Below are 26,525 nucleotides of genomic sequence, written 5' to 3' on the forward strand. Positions count from 1 at the left end.
AGACCAGCCTAGCTGACATGGTGAAACCCTGTCTCTACTAAAAAAAAAAAAAAAAAATTCAAGGAGATTGTCCCTAAGAAATTGTCCTTGCTTCTCTTTACCACCCTTACTAGCAACTAGACTAAATTTCCTAGTAAGCCCTCATAGAACCTGTACTTTTATAGCACTTACATAACTGTAGTTCAGTACATTAAGGCTATTTGTTACCATACTGTAAATTCCCTGAGGACAAGGATCATGTCTGCCTAGTTCACAGTTGTAACCCCAGCACCTAGCACAGTCCCTAACATATAGTATTGAAATCATGAATTAAAGGACAGGTACGTTGGGGATAGATAATGGAGGGTCTTGAATCTCAGATGGAGAGTGATGGGTTTTACCCTTCAGCAACAGCGAAGTAGTCTGCCTAAAGAGGTAACTAAGACTTGAAAGGAAGGTAGTATTGGCTAGATGTAAGAGTTGAAATTTGCTTAGCACCTAGGTTTAGGTAGCATTAATATGGAGATGTGAGCCCCTCTGATTTTGGATAGAGCAGTTTTCTTTGAACAATAGCTTTAACTTCTCAGAATTTATCTTCTAGAGGGTAACTTCTGTTTCCCGATTTCACTCTAGGAAGTAATTTAAGTGCACAAGACATTGGTCAAAATGGTTTCCAAAAGAAGACTGTCAAAATCTGAGGATAAAGAGAGCCTGACAGAAGATGCCTCCAGTAAGTATCTAGTCATTTGTTGCTTTATTTCCTGTAGCAATGTGTGAGGCATGTGAGAGATATAAAGTTCCTGCTTTTCAAGTGCTGAGAATCTTCAAAGTGTAATGAATGGAGTGCACAGAATTAAAGGAGAAATATCAGATTTGGGACTGAGTTTTTGCCTCGAATTGTGCATATAACTTTGAGTATGACCACAGCCTCTGGACCTCAGTCTCCACATCCATAAGAGGAATTAGTGTTACAGACTTTTTCTGCTATACATCATTTAGGTGTTGAGACACAAAGACATAACATAGTCTCTACCCTTAAAAAACTTTATGGTCTTTCTTCCTCTCTTGGAAAAAAAATATTATGATCTAGACACATGCTATGTTAGTGATGTGAAAGGAAAAATACATCAAAGCAAGCAAACCAGAGGCAAAGAAACAGTGCAGACTCTGCCCATATGAGAAATAGTTGACAAAGATCCCAAGAGTTCCAGATATAAGGAGTTGATGGCTGGGTGCTATCGCTCACACCTGTAATCCAAGCACTTTGAGGGGCTAAGGTGAGAGGGTCACCTAAAGCTAGGAGTTCAAGACCAGCCTGGGTAACATAGCGAGACTCCATCTCTACAAAAAATTTTTTTAATTAGCTGGGTGTGATGGTTTGTGCCTGTGGTCCCAGCTACTGAGGAGGCTGAAGTGGAAGGATCACTTGAGCTCAGGAGGTTGAGGGTGCAGTGAGTCAATAACAGCACCACTGCACTCCAGCCTAGGCGACAGAGCGAGAGAGACCATGTCTCAAAAAGGGAGTGGGGGACGGGGAGGTTGATAGTTCATTTATTGCTCTTATCTACTCTATTAATCTTGATTTGTATTGGTTTGTTTTTATTTTACTAGGTTTTTTGGGAACAGGTGGTGTTCGGTTACATAAATAAGTTCTCTAGTGGTGATTTCTGAAATTTTGGTGCACCTATCACCTGAAAAGTGTATAGTATACCCAATGTGTATTTTTTCAATCCCTAACCCCCCTTCCACCCTTTCTCTTGAGTATCCAAAGTCCATTATATCATTCTTGTTGTTGTTGTTTGAGACGGAGTCTCACTCTGTCACCCAGGCTGGAGTGCAGTGGCACAATCTCGGCTCACTGCAACCTCCACCTCCCAGGTTCAAGCGATTTTCCAGCCTCAGTCTCCCGAGTAGCTGGGATTACAGGCGCCAGCCACCATGCCTGGCTGATTTTTTTGTATCTTTAGTAGAGACGGGGTTTCACCATGCTGGCCAGGGCGTGTCTGGAACTCCTGACCTCAAGTGATCCATCCACCTCGGCCTCCCAAAGTGCTAGGATTACAGGCTTGAGCCACCATGCCTGGCCCATTATATCATATATATATATTTTTTGAGATGGAGTTTGGCTCTTGTTGCCCAGTCTGGAGTGCAGTGGCACAATCTTGGCTCACTGCAACCTCCACCTCCCGGGTTCAAGCGATTCTCCTGGCTCAGCCGCCCAAGTAGCTGGGATTACACGTACATGCCATCATGCCTGGCTAATTTTTGTATTTTTAGTAGAGAAGGGGTTTCACCGTGTTAGTCAGGCTGGTCTCAAACTCCTGACCTCCGGTAATCCACCCACCTCAGCCTCCCAAAGTGCTGGGATATTGGACGTGAGCCACCATGCCTGGCCTCATTATGTCATTCTTAATGCCTTTGCATTCTCATAGCTTAGCTTCTACTGACTTGTGGGTTGAAGAGTTATTTCTTACTAGATTATTGGAAGTTAAGTCTGATTCTTGGTCAATTCAACCGAAATAGATGAAAATGCTTGCTGAACAGCGATTATAATGATAAAAATTGTGAGTCCAAAACCATGTAAGGAATAGGCTTGATTTAGAAACCGAAACTGTGGGCCGGGCACAGTGGCTCACACCTGTAATCCCAGCACTTTGGGAGGCCAAGGCGGGCAGATCACCTGAGGTCAGGAGTTCAAGATGAGCCTGGCCAACATAGTGAAACCCCATCTCTACTAAAAATACAAAAATTAGCTGGGCGTGGTGTCACGTGCCTGTAATCTCAGCTACTCGGGAGGCTGAGGCAGGGGAATTGCTTGAACCCCGGAGTTGGAGATTGCAGTGAGCTGAGATCACGCCACTGCCCTTCAGCCGGGGCAACAGAGCAAGACTCTTATCTCAAAAAAAAAAAGGGGGAGTTGTGAAGCTCCAACAGTTGATTAGTAATGGGATTATAGAATTAGAATATAGAGAAATTGGTAGAAAATTTGAAACTGAGAGGAATAATATAGGAAATTACTGAAAGTAAATGTTATACTTTGGAAATACTGTTCTCCAAAAGACAAGAGACTTCTGAATTAAGTTTATTAGAAGGGATTTGGGTTCTCTTGGTTGGTAATGAACAAACTGAATCTTTCATTCTGGTTATGTTTTACATTTCATTCAGGAAGGTAGTGGTCTTTGTTTCATTCTGATTAAGGCTTTATTAGAAAGAGGGAAAGGAGGCCAGGCACGGTGGCTCACGCCTGTAATCCCAGCACTTTGGGTGGCCAAGGCGGGCGGATCACGAGGTCAGGAGATTGAGACCATCTTGGCTAACACTGTGAAACCCCGTCTGTACTAAAACTACAAAAAATTAGCCGGGCGTGGTGGCGTGCGCCTGTAGTCCCAGCTACTGGGAGGCTGAGGCAGGAGAATGGCATGAACCCGGGAGGCGGAGCTTGCAGTGAGCCAAGTGGAGCGCCACTGCACTCCAGCCTGGGTGACAGAGCAAGACTCCGTCTCAAAAAAAAAAAAAAAAGAAAGAAAGAGGGAGAGGAATTGAAGAAGGAAAAAACAAAATGGCATCATTAAGGGAGAAGAGTAAATTTTAAACTTGGCTTCAAGTACCTGTTTGTTTCTTGTTTCTTATTTCTTTTTATGGGTTGAAAGTCTTGGGATTAAACCTATCTGAGCATTGTAGTCAAAGATATGATACAGGAGAACCTTCCCCATTCTGTCTACCCTTTATTCAGATCATTGAGTTTCAAATTTGGTGTGTATGAGGATTATTATCTGAAGAACATAAAAAATTCGGATTCCTAGGTCCCATTCCCAAGATTTTGACTCAGTAACTCTGGTATATGGCATGGAATATGCCTTTTTTTTTTCTTTGAGACAGAGTCTCACTCTGTTGCTCGGGCAGGAGTGCAGTGGCGCAATCTGGGCTCACTGCAACCTCTGCCTCCCGGGTTCAAGTGATTCTCCTCCTCAGCCTCCCGAGTAGTTGGTATTACAGGCGCACGCCACCACACCCAGCTAATTTTGTATTTTTAGTAGAGATAGGGTTTCACCACGTTAGCCAGGCTGGTCTTGAACTCCTGACCACAGGTGATCAGCCTGCCTCGGCCTCCCAAAGTGCTGGGATTACAGGCGTGAGCCACTGTGCTCGGTCGGAAATATGCATTTTAATAAGCTTCCCAGGGATTCCAGTACAGTGGTTTGCAGGCAACAGCTTGAGAGACACTGGCTAGTTTAGTATTTGGGTGGAAAACATTTCCGTGGGTTATTCTTGTTAGGCACTTATTTGTTTGAATTTATTTTTTTGGAGATGGGGATTTCACTCTGTCACCCAGGCTGGAGTGCAGTGGTACTATCATAGCTCACTATAGCCTCAACCTCCTGGGCTCAAGTTATTCTTCCGCCTTAGCCTCCGAAGTAGCTGGGACTACAGGTGTGCGTCTCCTCACCTAACTAGTGTGTGTGTGGAGCGGGGGAAGGGGAGTGAAGGGGGGGAGATGGCGGGGGGTCTCACTTTGTTGCCCAGGCTGGTCTTGAACTCCTGGCTTCAAGTGATCCTCCTGCCTTGGCCTCCTAAATTGCTGGGATTACCACATGAGCCACCTTGCCTGGCCAGAAATGGCACATTTTGAATTCTTCAAATGTAAATAGGTGAAAGTAATTCTATTTGTTTGTTTGTTTTGGAAGCCACTATTGCTGAAGACAGTTTATTTCACTACAGCATCAATCCTAGTATAATTTTTAAGGACACATCAGTTTTCCTCTCATGATTATTATTCCTGGGTTTAAGTTTTAATTTTTCCTTTACTATTTGCCATATTCTTGAAAATTTTTCTATTTTCAGAAACCAGGAAGCAACCACTTTCCAAAAAGACAAAGAAATCTCATATTGCTAATGAAGTTGAAGAAAATGACAGCATCTTTGTAAAGCTTCTGAAGGTATCAGGAATTATTCTTAAAACGGGAGAGAGTCAGAATCAACTAGGTAATATTTTAATCTAATTTTATTCTCTGGGTTTAATGAAATAGTTCAGGACTGAATCATGGGTTTTCTAAATAGAGAGGCAATGAAGATTAGAAATGAGAGGGCCATCCATCTTGAGACAAAGTTGAAATTGCTTTTTAGAAAATGGTATAGTCAGGCCGGGCGCGGTGGCTCACGTTTATCATCCCAGCACTTTGGGAGGCTCGAGGCAGGCGGATTGCCTGAGCTCAGGAATTTGCGACCAGCCTGGGCAACACGTCTCTACTAAAATACAAAAAATTAGCCGGGCATGGTGGCATGTGCCTGTAGTCCCAGCTGCTTGGGCGCCTGAGTCAGGAGAATTGCTTGAACCCGGGAGGTGAAAGCTGCAGTGAGCCAAGATCGCACCACTGCACTCCAGCCTGGGCGACAAGAGTGAGACTCCATTTCCAAAAAACAAAAATGGAAAAAGAAAATGGTACAGTCTTTGGTCCTCATTACTATGTCTTAAGTAAAGCAGTTCTCATCCTTTTATTAGAAAAAATATTATATATCATTTATTTTGTGTTTTCTTATGAAAAAATAAATATCCAGAAAGCAGCTGTATCAGTGTCAGAATAATTTCAGAAGAAAATTTATAAAGCCATATAAGATTCTGTCTTGGGGGAGCAGATTATTCTATCTTGCTAAGGTTATGGCAGGTCTTTTTTAGAACACTTAGTGGCTATCTGCTATCAAAGCTAAGTCTTTTTTTTTTTTTTTTTTTTTTGAGACGGAGTCTTGCTCTGTCGCCCAGGCTGGAGTGCAGTGGCGCGATCTCTGCTCACTGCAAGCTCCACCTCCCAGGTTCACACCATTCTCCTGCCTCAGCTTCCCGAGTAGCTGGGACTACAGGCGCCCGCCACCACGCCCGGCTAATTTTTTGTATTTTTAGTAGAGACGGAGTTTCACTGTGTTAGCCAGGATGGTCTTGATCTCCTGACCTTGTGATCCACCTGCCTTGGCCTCCCAAAGTGCTGGGATTACAGGCGTGAGCCACCGCGCTCAGCCAAAGCTAAGTCTTTTATGTGGGTTTAGACACGACCCCATGACTCTGGGCTGGGCACGGTGGCTTATGCCTGTAATCCCAGCACTTGGGAGGCTGAGGAGGGTGGATCACGAGGTCAGGAAATCGAGACCATCCTGGCTAACACAGTGAAACCCTGTCTCTACTAAAAATACAAAAAACAAAACAAAACAAAACAAAACAAAAAAAACGTGTCTGTAGTCCCAGCTACTTGGGGGGCTGAGGCAGGAGAATCATTTGAACCCAGGAGGCGGAAGTTCCTGTGAGCTGAGATCACGCCACTGCACTCCAGCCTAGGCAACAGAACAAAACTCCATCTCAAAAAAAAAAAAAAAAAGATTTGGCTCTGAAATTAGGTTGAAAATATTTTTATTGGTTTCATCAGGCAAGAAACTTGGGTTTTTAGAGAAGGAAAACTATGGTAGGAAACTGGTGACCAGCTCTTCTTTTTTCTGCATAGCTGTGGATCAAATAGCTTTCCAAAAGAAGCTCTTTCAGACCCTGAGGAGACACCCTTCCTATCCCAAAGTATGTATTTTTCCCCTGGTATTTTTGCTTGTGCCAGCATAACTCTAGAATTTGGAATTTAAGGACACTGGTATAAAGTTGAATGGGCTAGAATGATTTTTAACAGCAAATATTAAACTAAAAATTTTATTCTTTTTTATTTTTTAAATCTCCTTAAGATAATAGAAGAATTTGTTAGTGGCCTGGAGTCTTACATTGAGGATGAAGACAGTTTCAGGAACTGCCTTTTGTCTTGTGAGCGTCTGCAGGATGAGGAAGCCAGGTGTGGAGAGGAGGCATGGAATCTTGCTGAAATTCAGTCTGTTTTGCCAACTGCATGGGGCTGGGGAGGGAGAGCACAGTTGTTTCAAATTTCATTTTTGGTGTGAGCTCTCTTTTCCTCAGAGTTTAAACTAAGTTTAAAATTCCTAAGCTTGTGGTTATGAGCCTAAAAATCAGTGTTTTACCTATGTTGACAGAATTTCAAATCTCTACCTCTCCCTTGCAAAGAGCCATCTGCTCATTTCTGTATTTCTTGTCTAACAGGGTAGTTCCTCTTTAAAGATTATGTATTTAACCAATTTTATTGAGAAAAGATGATAAAAGCATTAAAACAAGGAAAGCAAAGTGGCAAACAGATTTCTTTTTTTTACAGTATGGGTGCATCTTATTCTAAGAGTCTCATCAAACTGCTTCTGGGGATTGACATACTGCAGGTAAGACTGTCACTTTTTCTGTGAACATTTGATGGATGAGGTTTGTGGTGTATGCTCAAGTCTAAATAGTGGGAACACAGGATAGAGTAGGGTTAATTGGAGAATTTGGGTTTGTAGCAGCTTTAGCACAGCCCTGTTGCTGTGATGGGTTTGGTAGGGTAATGTCTGTGTTTTAAAACTGTGCTTATTAGCCTAATACATCTGGTGGCCCCATTTATTCTCTCTGCATCTGATTCCTGTTCTTAAAGCTGCATCCTGTGTATCTCTGAGTATCTGGTAATCTTTATCACATTCATATCTACATCATCTCCCATTTAGCTTTTTAGATGCTTATGTAACTTAATTTTGTCCTTTTCCTCCTCCTCGTCTCCTTTAATACATTAAGTAGACAATACATTGATATGATTTAAATATCTCAAGTTATACAAATGTATACAGAGCAGAAAACTTCCCTCCACCCCATTCTCCATTTTTCCTCTTCTCCCCTACTGTTAATCTTTTCACACTCTTAAACTCTTCCTTTTCACTGGAAATCTTGAAGATAATTTAGTTATTTTAAGTCTAAGAGCTCCCTTGTTCCTCCTGAGAGCTCCCCTTGCAAGTTATTTGATAATCTTTTAAAGTTTGCATTTTGTGGATTAACAGTTATTGTATTTAATAATATTTTAATTATCTGATTATTTTAACGTTGTCTTGATAATCATTTTCAGTTTTTCAGAAGACAAATTAAGTCTTTGTATTCCAATAGCATATTCTAAAAATGAAGACATATTCATGTGGATATCCTTGTAATAAGATATCAACTTTAGCAAAGTGTTTATTCCAGGAGCTCTAGTTGGAAAGAGAATTATACATTTCTTTTTTTTTTTTTTTTTTTTTTTTTTTGAGTCAGAGTCTCCTCTGTCACCCAGGCTGGAGTGGAGTGGTGCAATCTCGGCTCACTGCAATCTCTGCCTTCCCCAGGTCCAAGAGGTTCTCGTGCCTCAGCCTCCCAAGTAGCTGGGATTATACATTTCTATTGTGTATTTTGAGATCATCTCCTAACTCCCTATGTCTTCTTTTTTAGCCTGCCATTATCAAAACCTTATTTGAGAAGTTGCCAGAATATTTTTTTGAAAAGTAAGTGGCGTTATTATGGAATGTTCAAAGTACCCTGATGTACTTAAGTTCTCTCTGAAAAGGTTACTCTGAAAACTATTGGTTTCTCTGAAAGTCATATTTATCATTATATTTCTTAAGTGACTACTAAAATTTTACTGGAGTGTCTTTGAAGTTTCATCTATTAATATGACTTTGTAAAAATAGATAGGATTACTGTTAAAAGTAACTATTGGCCTGGTGCGGTGGCTCACACCTGTAATCCCAACAGTTTGGGAAGCTGAGGCAGGAGGATTGCTTGAGTTCAGGAATTCAAGACCAGCCTGGGCAATGTAGTGAGACCTTGTCTGTATTTCAAAACAGAATTTTTTTTTTTTTTTTTTTTTTTTTTAAGTATCTGTTGCTTATGCTCAGGGATAATCCCTAGTAGAAGGATACACAATATACTGGTAATGGTAGTTGTCTCCAAAGAGGGTAGCCAGTTGGTTGGAATCAGGTATTTTCTGAATACTTTTCTTTACCTTTTAAATTTTGTAGTGTATGTTCAGACAGGGTCTCACTCTGTTGCCCAGGCTGGAGTGCCGTAGTACGATCATGGCTCGCTGAGGCCTCCACCTCCCAGGCTTAAGTGATCCTCACACCTCAGCATCATCCCAGTGCCTGGGACTACAGGTGTGCGCCACCCGGTCCAGCTAATTTTTGTGTTTTTTTTTTTTTTGGTAGAGGTGGGGTTTCGCCATGTTGCCCAGGCTAGTCTCAAAACTTCCAGGCTCAAGTGGTCCACCTGCCTTAGCCTCTCAAACTACTGGGATGTGGCCCTACCTGTTTTTTTTTAATTACTATGTTAAAAAAGAAATGAACAGCCTAATAGAAAAGTAGACAAAGGTCATGAACAGACAGTTTACAAAGAAGAAACACAAGAACATCAAATATTTAAAAAGTTCAATTTTGTTAGCAATCAAAGGCACAAATTTAAAACACTGTATCAAAATAGTAAATAATAACTATTACACAGTAAAATAAATGCATTTTTTCCTACTCTCAAAGGGTCTCCTTGTTGAGTGTAGTGAATAGGCATGCTTGTACATTGCTAGTGAGCATATAAATTAGTTCAGGCATCGATTCGGAAGAGCAATAGATTGTATGTGTCAAAAACCTTAGATTTTCCATACCCTTTAATCCTAATGTCATGTCTCCTCATTTATCCTAAGATAATAACTGTGAATGAAAATGAAATAATATTAGTTTAGTGCTTGCTTTGGCAGCACATATACTAAAATTGGAACAATACAGAGATTAGCATGGCCCTTTTGCAAGGGTGATACCCAAATTTGTGAAGTGTTCCGTATATTGAAAAAGATTACTCTTTAAAATAAAGAAATGTAAATAATTGAGATGTTAAAATAGAAATATTATGTGCACATTAATAATTGTAAAAAGAACTAGTTAATATCATACATTATTTGAAGAAAACAAACCCAGGTTACACATAGCATTTATATTAGGTTGGTGCAAAAGTAATTGCAGTTTTTGCAATAAGTAGTTCAGTATTTTGTTTAAAAAAGAAGATACACACATACACATATGTATATTAATAGTGTACCTTTCTGGAATGACAGGATTATAGTCATTTTTATGTTCTCCTTTTAAATTTTTTCAGAGTCCTGATACAGTAATAGTAAGTTTAAAGGTTTACTTATTTTGAGACGGAATCTCACTCTGTTGCCCAGGCTAGAGTACAGTGGTGCGATCTTGGCTCACTGCAACCTCTGCCTCCTGGGTTCAAGTGATTCTCCTGCCTCAGCCCCCCGAGTAGCTGGGATTACAGGTGTGCGCCACCACACCCGGCTAATTTTTGGTATTTTTAGTAGATATGAGGTTTCACCATGTTGGCCAGGCTGGCCTCGAACTCCTGACCTCAGGTGATCTGCCTGCCTCAGCCCCACAAAGTGCTGGGATTGCAGGAGTGAGCCACTGCACCCACTGAAGGTTTATTTTTTCAAATTTGTTTTAACTAAATGTCTCATGCTGGATGCTTTACATCCTGGCTAGTCTTTTTCAGTTAAGATTGGCTGCAATAACAAGGACCATGCTGTCAAGGAGATGGAAGTGGTCCAAAACTTTAGATATAGGAGGCTCGAAGGAAGGTGGAAACTATCATATTTGGAAAAATGATAATTGAGCCAACATTTCTTTATTTATAAATGATTTTTAGTACTTTTATAAATATAATCTAATTTGACTTTCTATGTTCCCTTAGCAATATATGCTTGCTTTTTTTGAGACAGAGTCTTGACTCTGTCACCCAGGCTGGAGTGCAGTGGCACGATCTCAACTCACTGCAACCTCCGCCTCCTGGGTTCAAGCGATTCTCCTGCCTCAGCCTCCCAAGTAGCTGGGATTACAGGTACCCACCACCGTGCCCAGCTAATTTTTGTATTTTTAGTAGAGATGGGGTTTCACCGTGTTGGCCAGGCTGGTCTTGAACTCCTGGCCTCATGTGATCTGCCCACCTTGGCCTCCCAAAGTGCTGGGATTACAGGCATGAGCCACCGCACCTGACTTATGCTTGCCTTTTTAAGCACTTACTGCGTTGATGTTATTAGTGTCTTACCTTTTAAAAATATTTGTCATATTCAGTTTTTAAGATTTATTAACATTGTCTTTTTAAAAATTATTATTAAGAGATGCTGTCTAGCCCTGTCATCCCTTCTCTCTAAACCCTCCCTGGATGTAGTCACTGTTCATATTTAGCATGTCTTCTAGACATTTTTCTTAACATACGTAAGCATGTATCTCCTGCATCTTGGGTATCACTTGTGTGTCTAGTGCAGTGCCGAATGCATAGTAGGTGTTCAGTAAATGTTAATGGAATGGCTAAAATATTTTGTGCAGTATTAATGCTTGCTGTTATTTTGACCAGAAAGGCTCAGTTCCCTGTTTTCTCTTCCTAACATTTTAGCAAGAACAGTGATGAAATCAACATACCTCGACTCATTGTCAGTCAACTAAAATGGCTTGACAGAGTTGTGGATGGCAAGGTAGGCTTATGGACTTTATCTCTTGAATTTAAAGAGTATGTTTCTCATATCTTTTGGAGGTTGTATTTTTTTTTCTCTTTCTAAACAGAAAATTCATACTTTTCCATCCATCCATTAGCTTTTTCCAATTTTCATAACTTGAGAATCATAGATATTTCACCCTTTAAATTTCAGAAAAGTTTAAATATGAAGAGTAGATATCATTTATTAAATAAATTAAATATTTGGGAAGATTCTTTTTCAAAGTACAGAGATAAATAACTGTGTTTATTTCTCAAATAATTTCAGCTCTGCATTTCACACGTAGGTAGTCTTTCTTTATTCTGGGTAATGTGCTGCAGTTCTAATAGTGTCCTCTACTGCAGGACCTCACCACCAAGATCATGCAGCTGATCAGTATTGCTCCAGAGAACCTGCAGCATGACATCATCACCAGCCTACCTGAGATCCTAGGGGATTCCCAGCACGCTGATGTGGGGAAAGAACTCAGGTGGATAAACACTCTGTCATCATCTAAGTGAGGCTCAGCTCTGGGGGTTCTATCACTGCAGTATGCAAAGAGCAGTAGTAATATGGTCTCTTATATCTAAAAAGAGGATGATACCCCCCTTCATGAGTAGGGTATGGGATTTGACTTAAAAAAAAAAAAAAAGGTATATATTTGAATAGATCCACATACTTTCTTTTTTTTTTTTTTTTCTGAGACAGTCTTGCTCTGTCGCCCAGGCTGGAGTGCAGTGGTGCGATCTCAGCTCACTGCAACCTCCACCTCCTGGGTTCACCCCATTCTCCTGCCTCAGCCTCCCAAGTAGCTGGGACTAGAGGCACCTGCTACCATGCCCGACTAATTTTTTTGGTATTTTTAGTAGAGACGGGGTTTCACCATGTTAGCCAGGATGGTCTCGGTCTCCTGACCTTGTGATCCGCCCTCCTCGGCCTCCCAGAGTGCTGGGATTACAGGCATGAGCCACCGTGCCTGGCCCCATGTACTTTCTTTTAAATGGTATACCTGTTATGAGCGTGAAGTCTGGCTTAGGATTAGGTATCTAAATTTGGCCAGTGGAGAAGTTGACCATGATCCCTTAAGTTTCATTAACTTGTTCTTCAGGGGGTCCTTAACCCTGGCTGCACATTAAAATCATTTGTGAAGCCTATTAAACATCTACCTTCTTTGGGTTCCTAGGTGATTCATTCTAATGCACAGTCCTGCATCAGACCCCTTGCGGAGACCCATTGCTTACTGTCATTCATTTGAAAAATAGTAATTGGTAGGGAAGTATTGAAGAAGGGGAGAACAATATCCCTAGGTAATAAAGTTTCCATCTTAATGCAACTTTTTATTGTACTAGAAGTATTTTTTTAAAATTCAGTTTGTAATACTTCCTTTTGTATAGTTGTCTGCAAAGCTACCTCCAAAACATCCAATGATTTCTTGCCCTCATCCTTTTGGGCAGGATGCTCCTTCTGGGCAAAGCACTACGCCTTCCACTTTACCTGCCTGATGCCAGCTCATCTCCTTTTGTATAGTCTTTTTTTTTTTTAGCATCTGTCACCGTCAGTTGGGCGCAGTGGCTCATGCCTTTAATCCCAGCATGTTGGGCGGCCGAGGTGGGTGGGTCACTTGAGCCCAGGAGTTTGAGACCAGCCTGGACAACATGGTGAAAAGCCGTCTTTCAAAAACATACAAAAATTAGGTGGGCGTGGTGGTACGCACTTATAATTCTAGCTACTCAGGAGGCTGAGATGGGAGGATCAATTGAGCGTGGAAGGTCGAAGCTACAGTGAGCTGTGATGACACCACTGTACTCAAGCCTGGGCATCAGAGTAAGACCCTGTCTCAAAAAACAAACGAACAAAAAAAAAACAATCTATCACTGTCCTTCTCACTATGTTGTGCTCCTGTAGCACCACGTACATGTGTCTCTCATACTTATCACATTTCATTGTAAATGTTTTGGGTTTTCTTTTTCCTTTTTGCGGGGAAGGATACATACCAAACTAAATAATGGTGTTCTCTGGGTAGTGGGGATTGTGATGGAAGACTTCTTGTTTCTACTTTTATCATTTGAATTTTTATAATGAGCATGTATTATTTTTTGCAGTCAAAACAATTTTTAAAGAAACATACTATAAACGGTAACTTAATGGCAACTAAGTATGTCCTTTATTTTCATACTCTAATAAATGATTTTCTCAAGTCATTGTCTGCCCAGCTCTGTTCAAACCATTATACAGCTTTTTTCTTTTTCTACCATTCACAGTGACCTACTGATAGAGAATACTTCACTCACTGTCCCAATCCTGGATGTCCTTTCAAGCCTCCGACTTGACCCAAACTTCCTATTGAAGGTAGAAAAGACTCAGCCTTCCAGAAACAGAGCCAGCTTTCCAACCTCCCAGAACAAGTGTCAGTCAGTCATTGCCTTGGGAGTAATGAATATTTCATTTTGAAACCATAGTGAATCACATTCGATATCTCTCTCTTTTTTTTTTTTTCCCCTCAATGAGTTTCAGATGCTATTCTATGGTAGAGTCACAGGTCTGTTTTTTTTTTTTGAGACGGAGTATTGCTCTGTCACCCAGGCTGGAGTGCAGTGGTGCAATCTCCGCTCACTGCAACCTCTGCCTACCAAGTTCAAGCAGTTCCCTGACTCAGCCTCCCAAATAGCTGGGGTTACAGGCACCTGCCACCACTCCTGGCTAATTTTTGTATTTTTAGTAGAGATGGGGTTTCACCATATTGTCCAGGCTGGTCTTGAACTCCGGACCTTGTTTTCCACCCCCCTCGGCCTCCCAAAGTGCTGGGATTACAGGCTTGAGCCACTGTGCCCGGCCCACAGGTCTGTTTTTAAGCAGTAAGTTTTGAGTGGAAATCTTCCATATTGTCTGAATCATACCTGCTTCCCATAGGAATAATACTTTTTATGCCTTACTGTAGCCAGTTGAGAATTTAGGCTCTAAATGTAAGATAATAGCTCTGTTTCACATTTATTGCCCGTCTATTTTTGATGAAGCTGTGGTATTAACAACTAAAAGATTCTAATTTGGGGAAAAATCTAAAATTTTGTTTTTCCCTAAATTATAAGTGGGAAGGTGGAGTAAGAGAAGTGATTTTTTTCTAATTTTACCTAACAGTTCAGTACAAAGTTGAGGTAGTGACATGAAAACCTATTACGTTTTTGTGCTTTTAATTTTTAGGTTCGCCAGTTGGTGATGGATAAGTTGTCGTCTATTAGATTGGAGGATTTACCTGTGATAATAAAGTTCATTCTTCATTCCATAACAGCCGTGGATGCACTTGAGGTATGCTCTTATATCCCATCACACCTAGATAAAGCAACTTAAGTGCCAATTGCTCTTCTCTGTCCCCAGACTAACTGAGAATACTGACTAATCCGGATAGCATTCAGAGGAGAGAATGGAGCTATTCAACAGATTCATTGATCTATATAAGCTGCTATAAGTTACATTTACTCTTCCTGTGTAGTACCTCACAGAATTCTGAAATTTTGGGTATGATGTTCTATGACATTGCATTGGCTATTCTCATAACTCTATTTTTCAAAATGTCGAACATTTAAATTTTTTTCTTCCTCAGTCTTTCAGGAGATTGTCACGGTAGAGAGACTGGACTGTGCCTACCCACTATGAATGAGCAGAAAACCATAGCTAATATTTACTTTCTGCAGGTAATTTCTGAGCTTCGGGAGAAGTTGGATCTGCAGCATTGTGTTTTGCCATCACGGTTACAGGCTTCCCAAGTAAAATTGAAAAGTAAAGGACGAGCAAGGTAAAGAGCTCATCCTCACACAGGATGTCACAATTTTCTGACATCCCACTGTCAGAGTTAGAGCTTAATACTACTACAAATAATGATACTATTATGACATTTACATCTAGTATTATATTGTTTTTCAAATTACATATATGTATGTGAGTATGTATGTGTTTATATATTTTCTTAGCCATTCAGATCAATCCCAGACAGACTACAGTGCAAGTTTATTAGCCATCTTATACATGAGGTTGTCATTTGCTCCAGGGTACATGGCTACTAAGCAGGAACTCCAATCTTGTAAGTTCTTTTCTGGTAGGTAGAAGAGTAATTTTTTTCCTCTCTGCTACTTGTAGTTCCTCAGGAAATCAAGAAAGCAGCGGTCAGAGCTGTATTATTCTCCTCTTTGATGTAATAAAGTCAGCTATTAGATATGAGAAAACCATTTCAGAAGCCTGGATTAAGGTGAGATCTTTGGAACTTTGATTATCAAGGAGGAAATGAGTGGCAATTAGTGACAGATGTATAACTGAGGTAGATTGAAATAAAAATCTCAAAACTCATTCAAGTGGAAATGATAGCTGATGGTTGCCAGATGGACACATTGGCTCTTAGATGAGATAACAGGGCATGCTGAATAAGGTGTAATGTGTTTTGCTGATGTGTCATAATATTTTTGTGACTCTCTCCTGTTTTTTCAGGCAATTGAAAACACTGCCTCAGTGTCTGAACACAAGGTAATGTTCATGTACTATGCATTTTCAGTATTGCAGACTTAAAAGTAATGACATTGGCTAGCTTGCCTTCCCACTTTCTTTCTTTCTCCTCCCTCCAGTCACTCTTCTCTCTCTTCCCTAGTTGCTCTAATAAACATTAGCTGTCTGGGGAAGATAATCTGAGGTGGCGACTGGCCAGATAGCCTGCCCCTACTCACTCTGGCTATAAAATAAGCCTACAGTATCCACAAGGGGAAATACTGACAGTGTAAACAAGCGCATCAAGGTGCAGTCAAAGAAGCCAGGTCCCCACTGATGAGATGAAGAAAATAACCACCTAAGTCTCAGGTCCCTATATCTGCCTAATTGCCCTTCCTTCCACCCAGCACCACTGTCAAGATAATGGCATTCCATGTGTTACTTTACTTTGCTCACGTAGACCTGACTAGAGTAAATCAGTCTGTCCACTGTCAAGGCAGTGGTACTGGATCTTATGTCTCTATTAATTCTAGAAATACCTTCCATCAAAAAGCCAGATGATTGGCCGGGCGCGGTGGCTCACGCCTATAATCCCAGCACTTTGGGAGGCTGAGGCAGGCGGATCATCTGAGGTCAGGAGTTTGAGACCAGCCTGGCCAATGTAGCGAAACCCCGTCTCTACTAAAAATACAAAAAAAATTAGCCTGGCCTGGTGGCACACGCCACTGCACTCCACCCTGGGCGACAGTGCAAGACTCCATCTCAAAAGATAAAAAGCCAGATGATTGAGTTCCTTAGGTGCTGATTGGTTGCCTTTAAAGATTTTTCTTTGGTTGGAATCTGTTTTGTGGGATTTTTGTTAGTTTTGTTATCCAATTTTGGGATGACTATCTTAAAAGCTTTCATGATGCTGAATAAAGCAATGAAAATTCAGAATTTTTTCTGGTGAAAAATATCAAAGTACTCCAACACACTGTTTTTGGTTTTGGATAAACATAAATTTACCACCTTGGCTGCCTGCATACCTATTTTTACATATTTGTAATCATTGTATAAATATAATTTGTATTCTTACTTTTTTTTTCTTAACATTTTTTCTCCTGTCATAAATATTTCAAGGTCTGCATTGTCTTCATTGTTATCTTTAATGACTGTATTCTGGTCTAATAACTCAATTTTGGTGTCCTAAGAAGTGGAGCATTCAGTTAAGATAAGTAGTAAAATTTTTTTTGTTTTTTCTTGTTTGTCCTGCTTGGCTTTTTAACTGTTTTTTTTTTTTTTTTTTTTTTCCTGGAAGCATAGACTCAGGTTGCCCTGAATACACTCCCAATGTTTTCTCTTTTTTTGTTTTGTTTTGTTTTTCTTTTTCTTTTTTCTTTTTTTTTTTTTTGAGACGGGTTCTTACTCTGTCACCTAGGCTGGACTGCAGTGGCGTGATCTCGGCTCACTGCAAGCTCCGCCTCCTGGGTTCACGCCATTCTCCCGCTTCAGCCTCCCAAGTAGCTGGGACTACAGGCACCCGCCACCACGCCTGGCTAATTTTTTGTATTTTTAGTGGAGATGGGGCTTCATCATGTTAGCCAGGATGGTCTCAATCTCCTGACCTCATGATCTGCCCGCCTCGGCCTCCCAAAGTGCTGGGATTACAGGCGTGAGCCACAACGCCTAGCATGGCTTATTCTTTCTGATGACTGTGTAATATTCCAAAAATTAAAATTACTCCATCATAATTTATTGAACCTTTCCTGTATTGATGTATTGATGGGCATTTATAGTCTTTCCAACTTTTCACAAAGTAATTTTCCTTTTTTTTTTTTTTTTTTGAGACAAAGTCTTGCTCTGTCACCTAGGCTCGAGTGCAGTGGCTCGATCTCGGCTCACTGCAACCTCTGTCACCCGGGTTCTAGCGATTCTCCTGTCTCAGCTTCCCAAGTACCTGGGATTACAGGTGTGTGCTACTTTGCCTGGCTAATTTGTGTATTTTTAGTAGAGACGGGGTTTCAGCATCTTGGCCAGGCTGGTCTTGAACTCCTGACCTCGTAATCCACCCATCTCGGCCTCCCAAAGTGCTGGGATTACAGGCGTGAGCCACCGTGCCTGGCCTAGTAATTTTCCTAGTAATAGTGAAAATACATACTGTAGTTGGCAACAAATACACACTGGAGTTGGCAAGTGATTGAATCTTTCTTTTAATACATGTCAAGATGTTCAGAGTTACTTCTGTAGTAATATCACTTTCATGCATATTGCTCTGTATTTTTTTTTTTTTTTTTTTGAGAATGGAATCTCGCTCTCTCACCCAGGCTGGAGTGCAGTGGCGCGATCTCGGCTCACTGTAAGCTCTGCCTCCCGGGTTCACGCCATTCTCCTGCCTCAGCCTCCCCAGCAGCTGGGACTATAGGTGCACGCTGCCACACCCGGCTAATTTTTTGTATTTTTAGTAGAGACGGGGTTTCACCGTGTTAGTCAGGATGGTCTCGATCTCCTGACCTTGTGATCTGCCCGCCTTGGCCTCCCAAAGTGCTGGGATTACAGACGTGAGCCACTGTGCCTGGCCTGCTCTGTATTCTTAAAGGGTATCAATGGTTAACAGTTGTGGCACTTTATTTATCTGAAAAATACTTCTGAGTTTTGTGAAAAGTGTAGATACTCCCAGGGGAGTGTGTGGAACAAATGAGCATTATCCATTCTGTGTTTTAATTAGAGGAAAAGCTGCTGTTTCATTGTAGCAAATGTACTGATTTGTTAACTGTTTTTCTATTGTTGCATATTTATTGACAATAGGTGTTTGACCTGGTGATGCTTTTCATCATCTATAGCACCAATACTCAGACAAAGAAGTATATTGAAAGGGTGCTAAGAAATAAGATTCGATCAGGCTGCATTCAAGAACAGCTGCTCCAGAGTACATTCTCTGTTCATTACTTAGTAAGTGTCAGAGACTATTGATTTTTAATCTAAAACAGAAAGCTTCACAGCTCCCATGTAAAATTTCATCTTATTTCAGTCCATTGTTCAAACCCATTGAGATTTTTGAATTTTATTTTTGCATTAATCATTTTAATTGCCTATCTCAATGCAGTTTGCAACTTTGACAAGCTGGCCTTCCGTATCCTATTTAAGTAGCTTATAAAAACCTTGAGGGGAATAGGACCAGCCTGTAGAAACTAGTAGAAATGTAAATATGTACCTATTTGAACTATCACTCTTTAGCCATTCAAAACTGTGGACTTTAGGTGATAATTCCTCTAGAAATGTAAATTATTCAAAGTGGAATTTTATAAGCTAGGAATAGTGTTTTGCCAGCTGAACGTTCAGGATATTAGCAGTATAGAACTTAGAAAACTGGATGGGCCAGTGGTTTGGGTTTTGGGTTAGGAGCTAATGAGAATACCTCGCTGGGTCTTAAATTTTATATTTAGGAATAGATTTAACGGTTGTATTATTTTATCTTGCAGTTCTTTCTGTGTTTATTTCTGCCAATTATATATGTTTTGGGCTGTAATTTTCTAGATGCAGAAACCATATGTAATTTTTCATTGCATTTTCCCCAATAAAGCATTATACCCAGCTTAGTACTAAATATAAGATTTTTAAAAATTGTGGTATCAATAAGGAAGCTATGTTTATTAACTGGTTATTTAGTCTGGGTCCATTAATGTCTGTGTACATTGAATTATTGGTAGGTTATGATCACTTCTCTTCTTGATCTTCTTTTAAAAAAATCAGCTTAGTTAGCATTGAACCTTATAGACCTACTTCAAATTATAACCAAGGTGGAACATCCCTGGGGGTAGTGTGATTGCATGGGGAAACTGGGATTTAGAACATCTGGCCTCCAATCCCAAATTGAGCAGATAGGAATGTTCTATTAGGCTTGTAATTTAACTTCTTTGAGCTTAAAAGTCAATTATTATCCAAACGTGGAATCTCATTGATGCTGAGAGTAATCTCAGAATGATGAAGGATTATTTTTATGTAAAACAAAGATTAAGATTTCCTAAGTTAAAATGAGAGCTAGGGAGGAGAAGTCTGACATTCCAAAAGGATAAGCAACTCTTAGGTTGTGTACCAACTGTTTCCTACAGCTTCTTTTCTCTCTCTACTCTTCCCCACTCAAGGTTCTTAAGGATATGTGTTCATCCATTCTGTCGCTGGCTCAGAGTTTGCTTCACTCTCTGGACCAGAGTATAATTTCATTTGGCAGTCTCCTATACAAATATGCATTTAAGTTTTTTGACACGTACTGCCAGCAGGTATGTTGAAACATTTATTTTGGCAAGGAGGGAACACAGAAAGGGAAAATAATCTGATGTTTATTTCTTGTTGGTTGGAACTCACTGAAAGGGAAGGAACTCTGAACTGGGTCTCAAGAAAGCTCAATTCTAGTCCCAGCCTTGATGAAAGGAAGAGACTTGACTGGTGGATCTAACTCTGTGTTCTGAGCTCTAAAATTCTCTGTCTGGAATTAAGATCCAGATCTAGTCCATTTCAAAACATGAGACACTTTTTTTTGTTTTGTTTTGAGACGAGGTTTTGCTCTTCATGCCCAGGCTAGAGTGCAGTGGTGCTATCTCAGCTCACTGCAACCCTTCACCTCCTGGGTTCAAGCGATTCTTCTGTCTCAGCTTCCTAAGTAGCTGTGATTACAGGCACACACCACCACGCCCGGTTAATTTTTTGTATTTTTAGTAGAGACAGGGTTTCACCATGTTGGCCAGGCTGGTCTCGAACTCCTGACCTCAGGTGATCCGCCTGCCTCAGCCTCCCAAAGTGCTGGGATTACAGGCATGAGCCACCGTGCCTGGCCGAGACACATTTTAATAGCATATATCCAGAGAGGGAGGACTGTATTTGTGGAAAATGTTTATGAAAGCAAGTAAAGAACAGTGTCTTATTTTGTATTTTTACATATATTCTTCCTATCATTAACAATGTTAAAACGCATTTGAATGGAACTTTTAAAATGAAGATTTGTAAAAAAATTTTAAACATTTAAAGTAGAGCAATAGTTGCAGCTGACATGAGGTAGCTGTTGCAGTTGAAAATGTAATTCTGTTATGACTATGGTGGAGTGACAGTATAAAGGGAGAATGGCATCTAAGACATTTTTGAACCCTCTTAATGTCTTAGAGACACTGTCATGATCCATGTTTGCTTGGAAACATGCAAATCTAGCCTGTACTATATAGAGAAAACCTTTAAAGCTTTTAGCTCCTTGAGTGCCATCTTTTTGAGAAATTTCAACTGATCTTGTACAACCTCAACTTAAAGGGTAAAATTTAACCCATATGGGAAAAAGAAAGAGGAAAACTATGCCAGGGAGCAAAATCAGGAGGGCTTAGGTAGAGCTCACTGATAAAATATGGGAAATAGGTCAAGACGGGATGGTCAAGTTATACTGGCACATTCCTAAATCTCCTGAAGCCAGCATTAATGAAAATTAGATAATAGGTGATGGGATTGGGTTGATTGTGATTTTAACAAAGAAGAGATTGGAGAGGCCTTGGGGGTGAATCCCTTTAGAATGGCCATCCATATTTTGTTTTACACTGTCCTGTTGACTCTCCCCTGTATAGGAAGTGGTTGGTGCCTTAGTGACCCATATCTGCAGTGGGAATGAAGCTGAAGTTGATACCGCCTTAGATGTCCTCCTAGAGTTGGTAGTGTTAAACCCATCTGCTATGATGATGAATGCTGTCTTTGTAAAGGTATCTTATTGGCTTCTTGTACTTTAGATATTGAATACTATAATTGGTGGGAGGTGGTGGGAAGGAGGTGAGATGATGGGCAAGTAATATAAATAAAAAGTGACTATTCTATCTATGTGTTAATTCATTCAGCAAACACTTCTTTATACCTAACCTACAGGCTAATCTCTATTCTGGGTGCTGTGAATGTAAAGTAGGCCCTTACCTTTGATGTTAAAGACTAAGATACATAAGCAAGTCACTATAAATACAACATGGTGAATTCTCTGGTAAAGTACTATAGATATAACAGAGCAAGAATAATTAAATTTAGCCTGGGAAGCTGGAGAATTCTTCAAAGAGGCAATGTGAGTGATTGCTGAAGGATGGGAATGACTGACAAGAGAAAGTATGGGAAGTGCATTCTAGGCAGAGAAGAGTTTGAGCAGAAGCAAACTGGTGCCCAAGTCAGTGGTGTGACTGAGGAATGAGAAGCAAACAAGCATGACTGGAGAATAGGATATATATGGAGAGGAATGATTGGAGGCAAGGCTGGTAAGACATAGGACAGGCCCATGTTGCAAAGAGTCTCAAATAACATGCTAAAGAGTTTCAATTTTATTTTCTAGACAATAAGGAGCTATTACTAGTTTTTACATACAGTTGACCTAATCTACTCAGCATTGAGAGATAACTCAGTAGGCTATATGATGGGTGGATTGGAGACCGCTGAAATGGTCTAAGGGAGTGAGAGTAAGGGCCAGATTTTGGTCACGGGAATATAGAAGAAATGATGGCTTAAGAGACAATTTGGTGTTAGAATTAACATGACTTGGTGACTGTTAAGAATATGTGGCGGTCTGGGTGCAGTGGCTCATGCTTGTAATCCCAGCACTTTGGGAGGCCAAGGCGGGCAAATCACGAGGTCAGGAGATCAAGACCATCCTGCCTAACACGGTGAAACCCCGTCTCTACTAAAAATACAAAAGTTAGCTGGGCATCGTGGCGGTCACCTGTAGTCCCAGCTACTCAGGAGGCTGAGGCAGGAGAATGGCGTGAACCCAGGAGGCGGAGCTTGCAGTGAGCCAAGATGTGTTATCCAAGTGAGCCAAGACTGCACTCCAGTCTGGGTGACAGAGCAAGACTCTGTCTCAAAAAAAAAAAAAAAAAAAAAAAGGCTTAGAAGAGCACAGACATTTTGAGAAGGTTAAAGTTTAAGTGGCAGATGAAAGCAAATGTCCACAGAAGGAAAATGAGAAACCTGGAAGATTAATAATGTGAGCTTAAAGGATGTCAGGTAGCAAAAGCCCAGGAATGAGTTTCAAGAGTGAGGGATTGGCCGGGCACAGTGACTCATGCTTGTAATCCCAGCACTTTGGGAGGCCAAGGCGGACGGATCACCTGAGGTTGGGAGTTCGAATCAGCCTGACCAACATGGAGAAAGCCCTCCTCTACTAAAAATACAAAAATGACCTGGGCATTGTGGTGCCTGCCTGTAATCCCAGCTACTCGGGAGGCTGAGGCAGGAGAATCACTTGAACCCGGGAGGTGGAGGTTGTAGTGAGCTGAGATCATGCCATCACACTCCAGCCTAGGCGAGAAGAGGGAAACTCTGTCAAAAAAAAGAGTGAGGGATTTATCTCCAGTGTTGGACACTGTAGAGGTTGAAGATGGAGCAGAGGCTATTGACTTTGGCAATTTGGATACCTCTGGTAACCTCTGAGAGAACAGTGTTAATTGAATTATAAGGGTGGAAGCCAGAGAGCAGTAACTTGAAGACTTGGGGAATAGAGTCAATGTCGAGAAGCATCAAGGAGGAGAGAATAAAAAAAGTAGCTTGAGAAAGAAGCTGGTTGTGAGGGAGATATTTTTTAGATGAGGAGGTTTGACATTGCTTGTAGGCTGACAGAAAGGATTCAATAGAGAGGAAGAAATGGAGATTTTTAAAAATTAATTAAAAGTTTACAAAGCTGTTTTATTACTTTTTCCTCAGACAAACCATGAAAGGTAGTATAGCTATTATTATCACCATGTTATAGATGAGAAAAGCTGAGGCATTTCCCAAGGTCACAAAGTAAATAGTTTCCTTGTGACTCCTTCCAGATCTGTAGAGAAAGGAGAAATAATTCATTGAGTAGAAGCTGGGAAGGGATGATATGGCAAGGAATAGGGTAAAGACATAACTTTTGGTAGAATATTGTTTTCATTGAAAAAAGGGGAAAGGTGGAGGTAGAGAATACCGAGAACTGGGAGGTGCATTAGAATGACTAAGCAGTAGATGATTAAAGCCCAGGATTGTGGTTCAGAGTGAAGAGGATAAAGAAAACTTTATGTTTCCTGATAGTTAGTTCCTAGTCTCTGATAATAAGAGATTTAGAAAGTTGTAAGAATTTTCTCAGTTTATATCCAGTCTATCAAACCTTTGGGATCTGAGCATAGCTTTTAGAACTTGAGCTTTGAGCTTTTAAGGGAGCTAAAAAGTTTTAGATACCTGGCTATCTATGTGTGTCTCTTTTACAGGGATTTTAATTTTTTGAATTTTAAGGGAAAAATGTTAGCTGCTAGCCTCATTGTTGGCATCATTTTTTCCACAGGGCATTTTAGATTATCTGGATAACATATCCCCTCAGCAAATACGAAAACTCTTCTATGTTCTCAGCACACTGGCATTTAGCAAACAGAATGAAGCCAGCAGCCACATCCAGGTAAGAGGCAATATGTTCGGAAAGATTCTTTTTTTTTTTTTTTTTTCTGAGACAGAGTCTAGCTCTGTCTCCTAGACTGGAGTGCAGTTGGCACGATCTCAGCTCATTGCAACCTCTGCCTCCTGGGTTCAAGCGATTCTCCTGCCTCAGCCTCCCAAGTAGCTGGGACTATAGGCACGTGCCACCATACCCAGCTAATTTTTGTATTCTCCATCAAAAAGTGGGCAAAGGACATGAACAGACACTTCTCAAAAGAAGACATTTATACAGCCAAAAAACACATGAAAAAGTGCTCATCATCACTGGCCATCAGAGAAATGCAAATCAAAACCACAATGAGATACCATCTCACACCAGTTAGAATGGCAATCATTAAAAAGTCAGGAAACAACAGGTGCTGGAGGGGATGTGGAGAAATAGGAACACTTTTACACTTGGTGGGACTGTAAACTAGTTCAACCATTGTGGAAGTCAGTGTGGCGATTCCTCAGGGATCTAGAACTAGAAATACCATTTGACCCAGCCATCCCATTACTGGGTATATACCCAAAGGACTATAAATCATGCTGCTATAAAGACACATGCACACATATGTTTATTGCGGCACTATTCACAATAGCAAAGACTTGGAACCAACCCAGATGTCCAACAATGATAGACTGGATTAAGAAAATGTGGCACATATACACCATGGAATACTATGCAGCCATAAAAAATGATGAGTTCATGTCCTTTGTAGGGACATGGATGAAATTGGAAATCATCATTCTCAGTAAACTATCGCAAGAACAAAAAACCGCACACCACATGTTCTCAGTCATAGGTGGGAATTGAACAATGAGAACACATGGACGCAGAAAGGGGAACATTACACTCTGGGGACTTTGTGGGGTGGGGGGAGGCGGGAGGGATAGCAGTGGGAGATACACCTAATGCTAGATGACGAGTTAGTGGGTGCAGCACACCAGCATGGCACATGTATACATATGTAACTAACCTGCACATTGTGCACATGTACCCTAAAACTTACAGTATAATAAAAAAAAAAAATAGAATAAAATTAAAAAATTTTTTTTTGTATTCTCAGTATTTTGTATTAATTTTAAACCTCTTGAAATTTGCTAGAAAAAAAAAAAACAAGCAAATGATAGATTTCCTAGTGTGTAGTAGTGGAAATGGAGTACATAGCCATAGTACTAGCATTTTTTTTTTCTTACCACAAACATTAATTGCCTATTCTGTGCCAGGCACTGGTATATTAGATCCTCTGCCCGCAAAAAGCTTTGTCTATTAGGGTAGAGATGGGTCTGTGATCAGCTAACCATGTAACTGTTCAGTTTCTGAGTGCAGTGGGGACACAGAATTGCCTTGTTTTCTAAGAAACATCTCCATCTAATGTGAACTTCACGTGGGCTTGCTTTTGGTTTGTGGACGCCATTCACTGAAAAAGCCAGGCTGTAATCCCAGCACTTTGGGAGGCCAAGGCAGGCGAATCACATGTGCCCTGGAGTTTGAGACCAGCCTGGGCCCTATGGTGAAACCCCATCTCTACAAAAACATAGAAAAATTAGCCAGGTGTGGTGGCACACACCTGTAATCCTAGCTACTCAGGAGGCGGAGGTGGGAGGATCCATTGAGCCCAGGAAGTTGAGGCTACAGTGAGCCATGTTTGTGCCACTGCACTCCAGCCAGGGCAACAGAGTGAGACTCTATCTCAAAATAAATAAATAAATAAATAAAACGAAGAGATTAGATTGGAATCATAACTTGTAACTCGTTTGTATCTTTAGTGCTACCTTATGGCAGTAATTCATACTGGACTGTGACTTTGAACAACCAGCATATATATATATACATATGTATATATACACATATGTACATATGTATATATACACATATATACACATATATACATATGTATATATACACATATATACACATATATACATATGTATATATACACATATATACATATGTATATATATACATATATACATATGTATATATACACATATATGTATATATATACATATGTACACATATATACATATGTATATATACACATATATACACATATATACATATGTATATATACACATATATACATATGTATATATACACATATATACATATGTATATATACACATATATACATATGTATATATACACATATATACATATGTATATATACACATATATACATATGTATATATACACATATATACATATGTATATATACACATATATACATATGTATATATACACATATATACATATGTATATATACACAT

The 26,525-nt window shown here is 40.3% G+C and overlaps 1 protein-coding gene and 1 non-coding gene across 18 annotated transcripts in view; both read left to right on the forward strand.

The window, feature by feature from the left end:
* Positions 1-26,525, forward strand: part of FANCD2 (FA complementation group D2) — a 104,905-nt gene that overhangs the window by 32,973 nt on the left and 45,407 nt on the right. For 15 of the 17 annotated variants that reach the window (XM_055110941.3, XM_055110943.3, XM_055110942.3 and 12 more), the window contains 17 exons: positions 613-709; positions 4,822-4,962; positions 6,468-6,535; positions 6,694-6,797; positions 7,170-7,230; positions 8,297-8,349; positions 11,291-11,369; positions 11,735-11,859; positions 13,631-13,718; positions 14,568-14,672; positions 15,059-15,159; positions 15,501-15,609; positions 15,846-15,881; positions 18,624-18,767; positions 19,961-20,095; positions 21,419-21,550; positions 24,124-24,234. In XM_055110941.3, the coding sequence (XP_054966916.1) occupies positions 646-709; positions 4,822-4,962; positions 6,468-6,535; positions 6,694-6,797; positions 7,170-7,230; positions 8,297-8,349; positions 11,291-11,369; positions 11,735-11,859; positions 13,631-13,718; positions 14,568-14,672; positions 15,059-15,159; positions 15,501-15,609; positions 15,846-15,881; positions 18,624-18,767; positions 19,961-20,095; positions 21,419-21,550; positions 24,124-24,234 (1,656 nt within the window). In that variant the 5' untranslated portion in view covers positions 613-645. Of the gene's footprint in view, positions 1-612; positions 710-4,821; positions 4,963-6,467; positions 6,536-6,693; positions 6,798-7,169; positions 7,231-8,296; positions 8,350-11,290; positions 11,370-11,734; positions 11,860-13,630; positions 13,719-14,567; positions 14,673-15,058; positions 15,160-15,500; positions 15,610-15,845; positions 15,882-18,623; positions 18,768-19,960; positions 20,096-21,418; positions 21,551-24,123; positions 24,235-26,525 lie in introns of those variants that run through there. The other 2 variants (XM_055110953.2, XR_010111396.1) reach the window with 2 other exon arrangements.
* LOC112439382 (U6 spliceosomal RNA) lies at positions 9,578-9,681 on the forward strand. Its single transcript, XR_003027678.1, has one exon. It is a non-coding gene; the product is annotated as a U6 spliceosomal RNA (small nuclear RNA).

This window comes from Pan paniscus, chromosome 2, assembly GCF_029289425.2.
Source record: "Pan paniscus chromosome 2, NHGRI_mPanPan1-v2.0_pri, whole genome shotgun sequence".
In the NCBI taxonomy this organism is placed as follows: domain Eukaryota; kingdom Metazoa; phylum Chordata; class Mammalia; order Primates; family Hominidae; genus Pan; species Pan paniscus.